The sequence below is a fragment of the Electrophorus electricus genome, chromosome 7 (genome assembly GCF_041902795.1).
Source record: "Electrophorus electricus isolate QZ-2024a chromosome 7, ASM4190279v1, whole genome shotgun sequence".
Classification (NCBI taxonomy): domain Eukaryota; kingdom Metazoa; phylum Chordata; class Actinopteri; order Gymnotiformes; family Gymnotidae; genus Electrophorus; species Electrophorus electricus.
The window spans coordinates 3,912,970-3,930,273 of record NC_137503.1 but is presented as its reverse complement, the minus strand read 5'-3'; the positions used below and the strand labels follow the sequence as shown (position 1 = coordinate 3,930,273).

Genomic DNA, 17,304 nt, shown 5'->3' with positions numbered 1-17,304 from the left:
GCTGAGATTCTCTGAGAGTGGTCCATCACCTCTTTTTAAGTAATGTCAGCTTAAGGTCAGAGCCAGTGTGCTGGTTTGGAATAGAGTCTACATTCTCGGAAAAGGTTTCATTGTTACAAGATGAGCCACTACCTCCTCTTTTTATCCTGAGTGTGGTGAGAGCGTTAGCTAACAAAAGTCTCTAACATAAACCACACAGCCTCTGGTGCCAGTGTTGGATGAGAAGTGGCAGGCTAACCTGCCTTGGCCACATTTAGCTGTTCCATCATTTCTGGTCAAAAACAGAACATAAATTACCAGAAGAGCAATGGAAAAAAGCAAAAATCTTGTCTCTCTCATAGAAAACTTGGTTGGTTTTGATTTTTCATTGTTTTACCTAATATTCTCCAAAATATAGTCCAGTTATTTTAAGTGACTTATGCTTATGTGCATAGGGAAGCTATCAGCCACCATTTTTTAGTTGGTAAGAAGCCAGTTGCTTTGTGAGAGCATTGTGGGAGATGAGAAAGACAAAGTTACACAGAAACAATGGCAGTACTTTGATCCCACATCTCTTTATGAGTGCTTCACTTCTATAGCCTAGCCATGAGTCTTCGTGGCTTGATTGTGTAATGGCGGAGCGGGGGTGGGGTACCAGGGTGTTACTAATCCTGTGCTCTGGGTACCGGCCCATGGAAAGACAATTCCCAGTAGGGCTTTACTCTCACTCCATCTCTGTTCCTGTTTTCATACCAACTGTCGCACTAACACTGCTACCTGTCTCAACTCTCACCCAGTAACCTGCACAAGCCATACCAATACTAGTCCAAAAATATATTTATTAAATGTGTTGATATTATGGTATTATCAGCATATAACATTTAGGTTTTGGTATTTGTTAAATACCTTCGCTATCTGGACACATGATTAGAGGCAAAAAAAAAAATGCGAAATACACTTTTTGTGTTAATTATTAGCACCATATTAAGGACTGAGCTTGGCCAAGTAGCAAAAAAATTGCTTCCTGGAAGTCCTCTCGTCTTTCAAGGTCATTCGCATGCTCATAAACTCTGTTGGCCCTGGAATTTTTTCCAGTGGGACACAAAGTCACCTTGTAGCAGATCCTGTTCTCTCTTGGACTCAATCTCCTCAGACCCCTTATCTGTTAGTAGGATGTGCCTCTCTCAGTAAACACAGGGACGCATTCTTCCACCTTCTTCCCTCTACTTGCAATTTCACAGCTTCTCCTGAGCTGACCTTCTGACTTGTCTGAGACCCCAGTAATATAACAGGTCAGTCTTAGAGACAATGCCCATCTATCTGTGTTAAAGCAGATGTCATGCCCCACCCCACCCCACCCCACCACCACCACTTACATGAACACCATGCAAAATGAAATCAACCAGCAGACTAGTCATTAGCCAGCTAATGCTTAAGGCTGCTGTGAATTACAGCAGGGATTGCTTGTCCTTCGGAAACAGCAGAATTACTAAGCAGCAGCCCAGGAGAAAAATCATCTATTGGACAGGAGCTTCCCTTCTGCATCATGTGATGAGTTTATTACTGGGGTTCAAAGAGCAGCAGCGTCGGGTCTTCTCACACTTGTCTTGGATGTCTCTGACACAGTTCTCATTTGCTGATCTAAGATCTATTTGGAGCGAAAAGCTTGTCCAGATTAGGCCAGTTGTGTTTCATTATGTTTTAGCTAAACCGGTTGATTGATTTGGGTTCTTTTCTGGTTATTTTAGTTGTTTTGTTTTTTTGTTTTTTTTTACTGTGACTTCACAGCTCTCCCTTGTCCTCTACCAGACAGAAACCTCACCTCCCATTCTGGCTGTCTGTGTAGAAACGATGGCTTGTCGTCAAAACTATGTGTGACAGTGGATCAGTGTGTGTGTGTGTGTGTGTGTGTGGGTGTGTGGGTGGGTGGGTGTGTATGGGTGTGTGTGTGTGTGTGTGTGGGTGGGTGGGTGTGTATGGGTGTGTGTGTGTGGGTGTGTGTGTTCTACTAACATGAGCATAAACTCCACCACATGCTCCCCTTTTCTTTATACAAATAGGCAGGGATTGCTTCTGAGTGGAGTTGTTCTCCTATAAGCAACGTGATACACCTGCTGCCCTATTCATATAAACACACACACCAGAAAAATGGCATACATCCAAGTTTCTGAAAAAGGTACATGCGGGACACTTTATGCAGAAGCGTCATAGAGCTCTGTCAGGGTAATTTTGTACCCAGTGCACTTTGCTTTACACATTGTGAGAGGGTCAGCCCAACAAAATAAGAGTTCCTAGAATGAAGAAAGGTGTAGGCATATTTGCAAAAATTAGATCAATGTCATAAAACCCATAAGGACTATGTCGAACCTCAGTGCAACATCTAAACCTATTGCAAGCTCATTATTATTTTGTGATTCCACAGAATGTGTGCTGTGTTGTGGGCATACCAAATATAGTTGGTCATGAAAAATGTCTGCAGTAATCCCAATGATACTATACTATTTACCATTCCATCCTATTCAAGATCCACTGTGTCTAACCTTTTACACATATCACACATGGATACAGCTGTACTCACATGAGCAAAAAACTAAAAGTGCCTTTCAGATTCACCTTGCATCAGTTTTTGCACCATGTAGCAACAGATTGTGTAAGTCATTTTGGATGTCTGAGAAAAATGGCTTTACTCAGCAAATAACAAATGTCATATGGAGTTCATCTGTCTGACGTGTTCAGTGTCTGCATGCTTACAGTGCCTCAGAAGAAAGGGTTCTCACAACCAAGCATGTATGATGAAACCATACAGCCACTCTTGCACTATCACATTCTGTTTTGCTCTGCTACCTTGTACTGTGCTGTGCTGTGCTATGCTGTGCTTGTCTGCCTATTGAGAATAAATGGTCATTTTATAAAAAGGTTCTCTAATTGCATCCTTATGTGCGAATATACAGTGTATAATAAAACAGTTCTCCCAATATATGTTCAATTATATGTTATTATATGTTTCTGGTATTCACTATTACTAACTGGCTCAACAGCAGGGCAAAACATTCTCTAGGTCAACAATGCCTTACTTTTTGTCTTTAGTGAAATGTGACTTCTTACTTCAGTGATGAGAAAGTTGTGAAAGAAGATTAGTGTGCCCCCTATCGTTAAGTCTCTACAATTACTATTACTATTGTTCAGCTTCAGTACAGACATAACAAAGGTACAAGACAAAGAGATTAACAGAGCAAAAAAAAACAAAAAAAAACAGCCAGAGTTGAAACAGGGTTGAAAATACACCCCTTGTGGAGTATTTTAGAAGTTGTGAAGATATGGAGAATCGCTTAAAGTGCATTAATGGCCACCTTTCGTTTGCGTGTGCTAACATGTGCAAAATGCTATTTTAGCAACATGTGGTAAGTACTATTTCTCTGAGAAACTTTTTCTTTCTCAGAACTTAGTAGGTTTTCCACTCCACTGAAATGCTGTGAATGGGCCCGATGTCCTTCCATGGTAAAGTCAAATACTGCTGGAAATATCATGTATACTATAAACACCAACCTGATGGTATAAACAGGCAAGAATCTTAATGAATGGACATACATACAAACATAGCACAGAGAGCCTGAGGGTGCACTTATGAGGGCCCAGAGGACATGTGAATCGGCTCCATGATTTTACTACCACACCCGACAGCGACAGACCAAGCCAGTGCATTTCAAGGGCATGACATTCATATGGGGCAAAGTTCTAGTGCACGGGAGAAATTATCACTCCTACTCTCCCTCTTTTCTCTTTCAATCTGTGTGTGTGGTGTGTGTGTGTGTGTGTGTGTGTGTGTGTGTGTGTGTGTGTGTGTGTGTGTGTGTGTATTTTAAGCCTGACTTTGAACGCACGATGCACTATAAATGATATCCTACACTATAAATGATAGACATAGTATCCTGCACCAATTATGTGCATTAAAAGAGTACTTGAGTAGCCTGAGCTGTTAAGAGTAAGAGTATGTGAATAGTTTCATGTGTTTTCCTGTCCTTTGTATCTTAACAAAGTTAAGCTGTAATGGAGTTCATTTGAACACTTGGATTTATGACTTCATGGAAGCTGGGAGAGAAAGATTAGCCATGTCTGACTTTGTAATGCCATGCTCATTTTTCATACACGGTTCATAGACCACACAGCAGGATAATGGAAGAAATGGTTCTTCAGTGTCTCATCCACTGTTATTAATCTTGTGTTTTTCGGATGCATTTGTACCATTGCATGTCAACGATGATGGAAATTTAGCCAGATGTGAGGCGCATATATATATATATATATATATATATATATGTATGTTCTATGTCCCATGCATGAAGTGCTTTTATGGATATCTTAATGTTAAAGTATGTCTTTAAGCTTTGAATTCAGAATACCTGTCATATAGCTCTCATAGGTATTGTTTCAGATATTGTGAATTACTGTCCTAGTGACTGACGCATTTATTTAATATGGGCTTCCAGTAAACTGGAGGAGCAGCTTCTAGGAGCTTAGTAGGCAACTTCCTTCCTTGCTGAAGTCACGACAGTTTGTTTAAAACAGGCATTATCTTGGCATGAATACAAAGTGTTCTGACATCACAAGAGAGTTAACTTCCTGTGGGACACCACATGTGAGCCAAAGCAAAACTGTGAAAAAAGCTCTCTCTTTGCCAAGCATAAACAAACGCACTAAAATACTTGCTCATACATCTTTTTCTCACCGTTACATCATTTTTGCATCACAGTACATAAGTCCTTCTGTTTAAATTTATGTAGCATTTATGTACATAAATGCTGTTTAAATTTATGTAGCATTATCAAGCAGTTGATATTATCAATCAGATAACTGATGCATGAACTGAATGTAATGAGGCAACAGAATACCAAATTGCTCCAAGTATGTGTAGTATGTTCTTGCACTGTCTCTGCGACAGGAGTGCTAAACAAACCTGACAGTATGACATCACATCTAATTTTCAGCATATCATCTCATAAGACATATAATAGTGTGCAATTTAGATGTCCGAATATGAAAACGCAGAAAAGCGGCCACGTGATTCGTGCCTTTGTGCCACGTGAATGTGACCTTGACCCAGAACAGAAGAGGCCGAGCTGAAGCTGAGAAGATGCTTACGAACCTAATGGAGAGATACTGAGGGATGAGACATAAGCCCCTTTGTTGTGCTCTTGTCTCCGTCTCCTTGGTTACCATTTGTCAACCGGCCTGCAAATGTGCTATCTTATGGACAGAAGTAAGGCAAGGTATTCAGTGAAATTATATATATTGTATATATGAAAAAGCTATGTTGACTTGGGTGTTTGTGTTTATGTATGATGTCTATGTTTGTGTGTCTATATTCTGTGATCTGGGTGTATCTTTCCAAATGGGTGTGTTTGTGTGTGTGTGTGTGTGTGTGTGTTTGCGTTTGTAAACCTCTGCGTATTTATGCACATACACTGAGAGGTTAATAGCTTGTTTATTTATCATAGACAGGTGAAACGTGTGCGCTGAATTGAAAGCATTTCTCCCAGTTGAAGGAATGCAGTGCTGATAAGGATAGACATAAAGAGTGTAGACAAACTGATGCAGCTCAGAGGCCATTAAAAGAGCAAGTGATGAGTCACTCCGGTTGCCTAGCAACCTTCTTCAGTGGTGCCAGTTATTTAATTGACCTATCAATGGTCTCTCCTACTTCCTTAGATAGTGCTGCCAATATGTCTAATTTAGTCTGGACATCAGGATACACTATGATTTCACCCTGGAACTGAGTGTAACGGAATCTGATTGGTTACAATGTTGTGTTCGTGCTATGGTAGGCCTACTAAAAAAATGCTTTGCTGACAGCCCCTAAAATCCTCCCAAGGGTTAATATGCATGTTTTCCCCTTACCTTTTCTAAACTAAATGGCTATGTTTTATCACAATTGTTTCAACATAGCAGGCATGCAGAAAATTACATGCAGAGAACAAACCTTTGTCATTACAGGCCATGCTTTTCAATGAAGGGCATGCTGGCATAGCAAGCAGCAGAGTGTGTTTCAGAAACGTCTCAGGCATGTGTGCTCCTGTTGGCTGGATGTGTCATGAATGTACCTCCGCCGATTGAGAAAATTGGCTGCACTTACTACTGACAGCGCTAAAGATATTGAAATATATTAAACATATTTGCCCTAGAATAACTACAGTCATGGGATATGGGATTCACATTTGGGAGGAGAAGAGAATTTACTTATATTTTTAAAGCATCCCAATTTAAAACATCTATATAAATACTCTATGTTAAAGTACATAATGTATTTTAAAATAATACATTTTAATGTAGGTTAAAAATTGTCCCTTGCAGAATAGACAAAATTGGATTAAAATCTCTCACTTCTCCCTTTTATATATGCTAATGTACAGTAACTCGATTACATCAAATGATTCTTTAACAGATAATGGGCGAGGTATTTGAGTTGTGAACTGAACTTAATAGTGATAAATATGACACAAAATATTTGTTGTATCAGTCAGACATTTCTGCATACTACTGCACAAAAGAAGACATTAGACCTGAGCACGTGTTTGTGCATACGATTTTACAGTCAAACTGCAATGGACCCAGACACCCCAGAGGAGCTCAAAATGGCAGCGAATGAGGCTACATAAGGACAAGCACAAAGAGCGCAGACACACTGATGCAGTCAATACGCCATCACAAGAGAGGGGGTGATGAGTCATTTTGGTTGCCTGGCAACCCTCTTTACTGGTCGAGGTTTAACTGTCACAATACTCAGACATGGAGAGGCAGGAAAATGTATATATTTTATGGAGAGATTAAAGGCTAATTTTATCTTTACTATCTGATTGGGATTACATTTTATCTAAAATAATGGTAAGTTATTCATGGGCTAAAATTAAATTAGACCTAATGGTGACTTACAACATGCTCATGTTAACGTTGAATTGCTGCTATTATTTTAATATAATAATATTTAATATTATTTTAATTATCTTAATAATGAGAATTCTGATTGTTCAGGTGACTGGTGATTCTACCCCATTAATCTATGTGTCAGTGATACCCAAAAAGGCTTTGCTCATGTGAATTTCTAAGCCTCAGAAAGAGTTTTCACTTTTGAGAATTGAGAAATTGAGATTATTTTAATGGTATTTAATAAATAAATAAATATTTGACAAAACAACAACATTAAAACTGAGAGGTTTCAGTTGGAATGGTTTGCTCTTTTGCAAACTGTATATAGTAATGTGTTTTTGAATAGGATATTACTTATATATAAGAAATTCTAAAATAAATTTGTTCCCATTTTGAAGTGGGAAAGTGTGTTGTCAACGTTCATGTTCTCTAAGCAAATCAACCACGGAGACACGAAGAGCTAGGATTAACGTTACAACTCAATCCCACATCTTGATCAGTCGTGCATGGTGTACACAATCAATCACATTCACCCACATAATGACACAGGGACAATGTGGCAGATGTCACTGCAGAACTCACATCTGAAATCAAGACTAACTTAGTCCCTGAGCCTTTCTCTGTTCAAGATTGGCATATTAAATATTACTCCTTAACCAGAACCCTAGTCTGGAGGCTGGTGGGTCTGGGATTGTTAGACCTCACCGTTGAGCTTCCTCGGGTGTCATGGACTTAATTCAGCAAAACACTGAAGGGAGGTGCCTACCCGACGACTCCTGTAAAGAGTTTGCAAGGTAGAGAATTAGAAGTTTATTATGAGTGAAGTGAGTGGGCTGGGCCCTATGTGAAACCCTAGTGTTTAAGCTCAGGATATTTGACATCTCATCCTGTGTTAAATTTGAATATACCACTTCCATGTTATATTTACAGTCCACTATAAAAAAATGTTTAAAAATGTACTGAGTACTGTACTGTACTGTACTGAGTGTCCAGACTTGTTCTATTCATACTGCACCCAAGGCACCAAATGCATTTTTTCATTTTAGAAAATTCTACATAGCTATGAATAATGGCAATATATGTAACTGGATTTTAATTCAGTAAAGTTACGTAGTGACTAGTATTAGTAGAGTGTCCAATAACGGACAGACAACTGCAGAGTTTAATGTCTTTCCTGGACTATTCCAAATGGTTTAAGTGTTTTTAAAGGCGACCTCCCCGAAACAATGCTGGTTCGGCTGGGAAATTAAATGCATTGGTGAATGGCGCCTTCTTGTGTTGGGCAGGTGCTCTCACACAAACTCCGTCTTCCGCCATTTCAGACGCAAGTTCCGGTTGTGCAGCAGCCATTTTGTCTGTTCATGCAAGTCCACCCCGCACGGTCACGAACAGCAGTTCCCCCCTTAAAAAACATTTGAAAATCTTGCGCCGGATCGTTTTATGAACATTCTATGGAAATCGAGAAAGGTTGAAAAAATACCTTTCTGAAACTTAAGTAAGAAGGGGCCTCTCGTTTCATCTTACGTGGGTTATTTATGCCGTGTACGTGCCACTGATCGGCGCTATGTCGAGCGAGGAGAGCTACTTGGCCATCCAGCGGTATTTGACCGACGAGCGGGAGCCGTACGCGCCGGGCACCCACGGCAACACCAAGAGGAAGATCCGCAAGGCGGCCGCTTGTTACATCGTACGAGACGGGGTCCTCTACTACCAGAGGCGACAGAAGGGCCTGGACGAGTTCACAGAGCTGGAGGTGGTGCTACAGGCCGAGCGGCGGAAGGAACTCATCACCGAGGCGCACGTCAACTCCGGAGGGGAGCACCTCAACCAGCAGCTCACCTGGGAGACCATTTCTCAGAAATACTGGTGGAGAGGTACTCTGGTGCGCGTATTTGCACCGGTTATGTATTGAAATAGAAGCACGCAGTTAGCAGAGTGCTGGCCAGGTGTCTTGGTCAACGCTGCTTTTGTGCTGTCAGTTGGCCGGCGGCTAAGCAGCGTGATGGCTGACACGATTATCCTTTAACAAAAACCGTGAATATTCGCGACAAACGATAAAGCTATTGAACGATATTTAAATCGTGTCAGCTAAGAGCGCAAATACAGCTCTCTGCCGAGCTAACTAGGCAGAAAAGCGTGGTGATTGTTGACTAAATATGCCAGCCTAGCTCATTAGCCACATTATCTGCTTACAGGAGATTTTTAAGTGTAACTATCATTTGTCTCAGTGTAACGTTTCTTAGTTGCACACAGGTTGTTGCAAACCTTAAGCTTTTGTTTAGAAGTGTCTATCTCAATACCGTAGGCATCCTGAAGCAGGTCAAGGATTACATCAGGGAGTGCCAGTGCCAAAACAAGCAAGACCGGGTGAGGGGAGGCGCTGAGGACGGCCCAGGCCACGCCACTGCTCGGCAGCCAGCTAGACGAAAGCCTACCGCCCGTGTAAGCGAGGAAGAGGATGAAGACGATGATGACGATGAAGATCTCGAGGATGAGTTTAATGCAGCCTTCCATATCAAATCCAAAGGCACCAAAGTTAATAAACACGAGTTGGTCTTTGTGAGTACCTCATGCACAGCAGTTTCTTTTTGCGGTCACCGATAAATGTTTTAAAGCAGCAGAGGCTATAGCATCTAAATTTCTTTAAAACACCAGAGGTCCTAAAGTCTATAATACTAAGAAAGTAAATGTTTCTTGGTCATGTTGGTTGCCGTTTCATGAATGCAAAAGACTGCAGAATGGGGCTTCACTGCTGGAGCTGAAGTTTCACTTGGCTTTACTGAAACTGATTTTGTCTCTTGTGATATAGGTGGACAGTAAAGGTGTTGTGAAGCAGTTCCTGCCCAAACACGGACAAACCACACTGGACAAGCTGAATCAGCAGCGTCTCAATAACCAGTTCTGTGACATCACTCTCCTCATCGAGGGCGAAGAGCACCGAGCGCACAAAGCTGTCCTGGCTTCTTGTAGCGACTATTTCTATGAGCTCTTCATTGAGAAAGGTGCCGTAGCAAGCCATGAAGCTGTGGTCGACCTCTCTGGTAAGGAGTATAAAGGAGAGGTTGCTTAAAATACAACATGACTACTTTGAGTCGGGTGAAGTTATAAATGTTTTGACTCTGTACTGCGCTGGATGCAGCATCCATGGTCAGAAACTGAGCTCTGTTTTTGTATTCATTTTGGGTTTATATCATGTTTTGTATATCATTGTCTCGTTTTGTAGCCTGTCTGAGGTTCTGGGTGAAGGAGTGCCCCTCAGTAAACCCCTGAAGCTAGGGATTGATGGATGGCTAGCCGTTCTCAGCCGTTTTTAAAAGCACAGTGATAATTGTTGCAGTTTGGTTTGGAATTAACTTAAAAAGCATTCATTTATAATAATTTATAAACCTCAAAGATTAATAGCATTTAAAATCTAGTTGCTGTTTTACTAAGCAGAACTACTTCTGTAGAGAAAATGTGTATTTTTCATGCTTTATGATTTGATTGCTTTTGAGATGCATCTCTGTAAGTGTTGAAATGCACTATACATATAATTGTTATTGTTTATTGTTTTGTTGTTGTTGTGCTAATACACAGTAGTAAGTCACTGTGTTGGATTCTCTCGTGCCTTTGCTTCTATGACAGGGTTCAGCAAAGCCAGCTTCCTGCCACTGCTCGAGTTTGCCTATACCTCCCAGCTGACCTTCAACTTCTGCGTGATGGCGGAGGTCGCCACCCTGGCTCGCCACCTGCTAATGCCTGAGGTGCTGCAGATCTGTGAGTCGGTGCACAAGAAGGTGGAGGAGCAGAAGCTGATGGTGTACCATCGAGGAGACGTCCACACGGTGGTGGCCAGCCAAGTTATGAGCTCTCAGCCAGTCGCTCCTGTGGAGTCTGAGACATTCATGGTGGCCATGCAGAGTGAAGGCCAGGCAGTGGTCGGCCACGCGGCACCGCATGAAGGTGGGCAGTCGATCGCTGTTATCACGGGTGAGGATGGGACAGCTGAATCTCTGGCTTTGCTGGCTGGAGCAACGGTGGATGGAGAGACAATGACTGTAGTGACACACAGTGGACATGCTGTCACGGCTGAGTCCCTGGCTATGGTGGCCCACAGCAACCAAGCCGAAGAGGCTGAGACCATGACTGTGGTCACTCACTCTGGGCAAGCTGGCTCAAGCGAGTCCCTTGCTGTGGTTCAGGCCTGCTGGACAGTGGAAGAGCCACAGTTAGGAGACACCCCGCTAGTAGAGAGCATGGAGCCTAGTGCTTTTCTTATTAGTGTGGACCCAGGCAAGCTGGCTCCCACAGAGAAGGTCCACCCAGCTGCAGTGTCTGATCCTGTTGTCCATGAGGAGCCAGTGGCTCAGATCTTGGAGGCGCCACCTCAGGTGGAGCCAGCTGCACCACCACCAGCACCACCAGTCCCTGTACCTCAGAAAAGGCGGCCAGGCAGACCCCCTAAGGCAAAGCAAGCACCTCCTCTTCCACCTCCAAAAGATGAACCGGTGGAGATGGCGGATGCTGAGAGTGGCTCAGCTGCAGGAGAAGAGGAGGAGAAGAAAGAAGAGAAGGAAAGCATCGACCTTAATAAGAGGTTCCTGAGGAAGCGCTCAATGAGACAAGGAGGTTACGTTCGTCTCCATATGGGGCTTGAGACCGAGGAGGAGGAGGAGGAGGAGGAGGAAGCATCAAACACTATGAAGGTATGAGTGCAGTTCAGATCTAACGCCATACGTAAATATGAATTTGTAATGATATGAATTTTGTAGAGCTTGTGTACATTTGTTCTTTTGAAAGACTTTGGAGAGGTATTGCAGTTGAGATGTTACTGGGTTATTTGTGGTCAATTACATATAATTCATGTGTAGGATCTTTCAGGTTGGCAGTTTAAATTTATTCTGGCTCTGTTGTCAGATGCCCCAGAAGCTGGTAAGGAGAGGACGCGTGGCCCAGTCAGTAAAGAGGCGTCCAGCTGATTCTTTGGAGACTGGGCCCGAGATTGAGCCCGCCTCTGACGGCATGAAGGCATTGGCTGACGGGGTGGAGGAGGCGGAGCCTGTGGAAGAAGGGGTGGGGCAGGAGAAGCCCGTGGGAACAGTGGATGGAGAGCATACATGTAGCGAGTGCGGGATGGTGTTCCAGAGACGCTACGCTCTCATCATGCACACACTGAAGCACGAAAAGTCACGCGGCTTCAAGTGCACTGTACGTTCATGTTGGCTTGGATGAAAACATATCACCCGTGCTCTAGTTTTTCCTGTGTATTTTAGCAGTATGTGTGTCTGTGTGTGTGTGATATATATATATATATATATATATATATATATATATATATATATATATATATATATATATATATATATATATATACACACACATACACACACACACACACACACACACAATCTTAGCCCTCTTCCTGTACCTTCTGTCAATATGCATATGTACGTGTTCATTTAGTGTTCATTATATAGTGTGTGTGAGTGTAAGGGCAATAGTGACCACCTCTCTCCTCTCTTTGTCTAGCTGTGCAATAAAGAGTTCCAGTACGCTGCCTCTCTCCGTGCTCACTTGGCCCGTCACAAACACCAGAGGGCATCATCAAGCCGCGGCCTGGCTGCTGATGACCCAGAGGGGCTGGTGGGGCCAGCTAGGGGGCGCACCAAACGTGAGTTTGTGTGCGATATCTGTGGCAAGACGCTGCCTAAGCTGTACTCTCTCCGAATCCACATGCTGAACCACACGGGCGTGAGGCCACACGCCTGCCGCCTGTGCGGGAAGAGCTTTGCCACCAAGCACAGCCTGAAGATGCACCGGGCACTGCACGACTCGGCCAAGCGCTTCCACTGCACGGTGTGCGCAAAGAGCTTCGTCACGAAGAGGAGCCTGGAGGAACACACCAGCATCCACACAGGCATGCTTGCGTGCACACACATGTACACCCTCACTTACCCTTACCTGAGCGTTTGAACATATTTCCCCTGTGCAGGGATCTCGGTACAGTTTTGTGAGTAGCTGACATGTATACACCTTCACATGTATACAGAAGGTTGGGAGCAGTACCTGTTTCTATGTGCTCCTGAAGATGGAAAGATCTTCAGCAGTAGCTCAGTGAAATTTCATTGGGGAAGATCTCTTCATTTCAAAGTGTATGGGTTTCCAAGCAGTGAAGCTGCTTTAAAAGTTTGGCCTGTGGCTAGTTCAGAGGCTCGGTTCCTGTGCTGTAGGCATCGATGGTGCTATACCACAGGCTAGGTTCAGACAGTGGGTGAAAGGTGGTGATTACCATCGTCATGGACACAAGGCGCGAGAAATACCTTTCGTGTAACTATTCGTGTAAGTCATGAAACTACTTTCCACTAATGTATATCTGTGTATTTTTTCATTTGACAGGTGAATCTAAATACTTATGCACGACATGTGGAGCGTCATTCCATCGGGCATCCGGACTGAGCAAACACTTGAAAAAACACCAGCCTAAACCCGTGGTCCGTGCATTCCAATGTTCCCAGTGAGTACCCACTCCTTTGGCAGCTTCATACACACTCTCACAAACACATACTGGCGAGCTGTTTGTTCAGCACTTCTTTTACCTGAGACTGGTTAGACTCGCATGGGGGAAAACATGCGCACGCGCGCACGCACACACACTCGTTGAACGTTCTCACCTGGGAGCCTGTGGGCCGCCCGTGTTGTGTTGCCGCTCCACAGCTGTGACAAGAGCTTCTACGAGGCGAAGGACCTGCAGCAGCACATGAATAAGCACCTGGGACTGAAGCCTTTCCAGTGTCAGGTGTGTGGGAAGTGCTACAGCTGGAAGAAGGACTGGTACTCGCACGTCAAATCGCACACTGTGGCAGAACCGTACAGGTCCGAGTCAAAACCTTCCACAATCATATTTACTAACCTTGTGTGGTACCAGTGAAAAGTTTTGAATGCATGCTCTTTTATGTTTTGCCATTTTTTCCATGTTTTACAATAATAGTGAAGACATCAAAACTATGAAATAACACTTAATTAATAGTTGTTTATGCTGTGGCCAAACCATTCAAAACTGTTTCCCAAGTTCTCACACATGCTGAGTGACTAATGGTTCAAGTAACATCAACTTGTTGGAGGAAATTGTCTTTAAGATGATGAAATGCATGTTTGTGCATCCATGTGCTTGCATGTTTGTGCGTGCGTGCGTGTGTGCTTGTTAATTTGTCAGGTGTAACGTGTGTGGTAAGGAGTTCTTTGAGAAGGCTCTGTTCAGGAGACACGTGAAGAAGGCCACCCACGGAAAAAAGGGCCGGGTGAAGCAGAACCTGGAGAGAGAGTGTGAACACTGTGGCAGGAAGTTCACCCAGCTCAGGGAGTACCGCCGTCATATGAACAACCACCAAGGTGAGCACGCAAACACACCCACATACACCCACAGCCCTACTCTTTATCTTGCTTGATAAATACAGTCAGAGTGCAAACGGATGGGCTTTGTGTGGTTTTTTTTTTTTTTTTTCCCCCATTTTAATGCATTATTTCAGAGGAAATAATTTAGTTTTAATGCAGTCTTTAAGAGGAAATCTATCCTATGCCATTGTAAGATCACCTTGCAGTGCAAAGCTTTGCCTCTAGGTGGCACACCAGTCTCTTTCTCTTAGCAGCTGTTGAGCAATTAACATGAATATATCTATTCCTGACTAATTCTTCTCAAGAGAGATTTTCTACATAATTGCTGGCATAGACATTCCGCATGGTGAATTTGTGAGATCTGGGGAATCACAAGAGGTAATCGGAGGTGGTCTGCAGAGGTGTAGGTTTTATACTGCATGTGGAATGTGTGAACATCCACATTCAATTCTAACACATATGCCTTTGGAAATTGCACACACAACCAGTATTATTAACATTTGTAAAATGTTGTAAAAGGGAAAGGTGGCATGGGTCACAATGTCTTTGTTTAAAAAAAAAAAATAAAAATAAAAAGTTATAAATGTTCAATAGACTCCTTCTTTAAGTCTGCAGCTACCACAATGATATTTTGACATAATTATATGATGAAGAGATATATTAATGTGACACAGACCCCAGAATTTAACTTCAGTCTGCTGTTCTCTCTTGGCAGCCTAAATCAGGATCTTTTAATGCCCGATGTGCTGTGATGGTGCACACAACCACACTGCCCAATGACTTTGCATGCAGCATTAGCCTTCAATTCAAATTCATTTATGCCATTTAACAGTTTGTGATGGTGGTATTGACCATCACTGTGCGGAGGACCACCCTCTGTTGCAGCACCTGACAATGCATCAACACCTCTCGTCTGTCTTCCCCTTCTTCCGTTAGGCGTTCACTGGCAAGAGTTGGCGAGATTAACTCGATAAACATCTGCTTCCTTTTCCTTGGCTTTCAGTTCTTAATTCTACTATTGCTGTAGCAATCGCTGATTGTTTACTGGTCTTGGAAAACAGGAAAGCTGTTTGTTTTATTTACTTGTGGATTATCTAGAGTTTATATAAATTATACTTCTAGACAAACTAGACAGGGCACTTTGTCTTAATTCATTTTTGGAGTCAGGTTCACATGGGTGTATGAACAGAGCCATTTCCAAAAGGCCTTTATGACAATTCGATGAACTTCCGAGCATTTCATAATCTGATGTGGCACAGGTGTACAAAATGTGTCAAAGGTATGACGTTTTTAGGATGAATATGAAAATATTCTTGTAGTAGCCCTAGTGGCGGAACCAACACCAGTGCCTGTTTCATTTTGTTGGTCAGTCACCATGGGCAACTAGCAATCTTAATAGTTGCTACAGCTTTGAAATTAACTTATTTTCACAGCTGTCAAAAACACTTAATACTGACAGAAAATATATTTAGAATGCAATGGTTGCTAGGGGAGTCTGACCTCTACTTACTACTTAGTATCTCTATACTAAACTCTTGAAGATGAGAAACACAAAGATACTGATAACATAAAAGCGTGAATTTTGTGCAATAGCCTGTTGAGTTTTGGCTCAATATGTTGCACTTCATTCGCTTATTGTTCATCAGTTTATCCAGATCTGGCCTTTAGACTTTGTTCATCATAATTTTGCAATTCAAGTGCTTTAAAGTACCAGTTGCTATGGGTGCTATGTTTAAAGCAAGTAAGGAGTGTGTTACTGTGCTAAGATGGTTTACCATCACTGGGCTACCTTTTGATGTGGTTGTAGTGATGGAAGCTGGAGCATCAAAATGTTTTGCACAAAATAAAGGTAATGTAATGAATGTATAATAATTGTCACTTCAATAAGGCTTTCTCCATTGTCCAACTTCTCCCTGCCTGTAGGCGTAAAGCCCTTCGAGTGTCTGACGTGTGGGGTGGCATGGGCTGATGCCCGTTCTCTAAAGCGTCACGTGCGCACTCACACGGGCGAGCGCCCCTACGTGTGTCCTCTGTGCCAGGAGGCGCACATCGATGCCCGGACCCTGCGCAAGCACATAACAAAGTACCACGGGGACCACCTGCCTGGTAAGATCATGTTGGAGAAGGACACACTGCAGTTCCACAACCAGGGCACGCAGGTGGAGCACGCCGTCAGCATCCTGAGCCCCGAGCTACCGCCTGAGCTGTGCCCATCGCAGCCGCCCCCTGTCGAGGAGATCGAGACGGTCCTCATCACCGAGGAGACCGTGGAGGCAGTGGAGGCTGTGCAGGCTGTTACCGAGGGGGCCGCCATGACGACGCTCTCCGACCAGAGCATCATGCAGGTGGTGAACTATGTCCTGGCACAGCAGGCCGGGGTAAAGGCGGAGGAAGCCGCCGATATCATCCAGACCATGGAGGTGGAGGTGGCCCATGTAGCAGAGGTGGAGTGAAGGGGAGTGGACAGGCTTCAAGTGTACCTTAACGGGAAAAGACTGGATCAGCAGTGTGGCGGTGTGTGTGACGTCTTAGATGGTAGCACTCAAGTGAACTCATTGCCTCCACTGTGCTTTGACGCAGACAGAATGTAAAGAAGTTGCGTGTTTATTTTTGTTGTAAAATATAAAATTGACACAAAGAACGTTTGTTTATGGCTCTCCACTCTTTTGCTGGAGTGCATGTACCCGCTGCTTCACCTAGCAGTGTGTGTGTATGTGATGTGTATAATGTACATACAAAAATATATAGTCTGGTTAACATGCCAATAATTTACAATATAATGCAGCACAAAACTCAATAGAATGTCAGCTCTTATGTACAAAAATAGCTTTTTTTAACCAGTTGGTTAAAATTTCTATGCATAAAGGATGGGTAGTTTTTGGGTCCTTTTTTGAGTTGAGATTTTGAAACCCTTGTCATACCTTGTGGTGGGACAATCTGGCTGGTGGTTGCCTGTGTTTTAGCGTGGTACAAGCAGATCTTGTGATTCAGTGAAGATAACCAAATAAAAGTTTTTTGGCAGGGTAAGCCACA

General features: G+C 43.1%; 1 protein-coding gene across 1 annotated transcript; it reads left to right on the top strand.

The window, feature by feature from the left end:
• The first annotated feature begins 8,239 nt into the window (after positions 1–8,239).
• zbtb11 (zinc finger and BTB domain containing 11) lies at positions 8,240–17,304 on the top strand. The gene is made up of 10 exons (XM_027000664.3): positions 8,240–8,774; positions 9,206–9,459; positions 9,710–9,941; positions 10,525–11,585; positions 11,797–12,087; positions 12,409–12,796; positions 13,276–13,393; positions 13,594–13,752; positions 14,093–14,268; positions 16,195–17,304. The coding sequence occupies exons 1-10, from the start codon at positions 8,465–8,467 to the stop codon at positions 16,722–16,724; spliced, it is 3,519 nt and encodes a 1,172-aa protein (XP_026856465.2). The 5' UTR covers positions 8,240–8,464; the 3' UTR covers positions 16,725–17,304.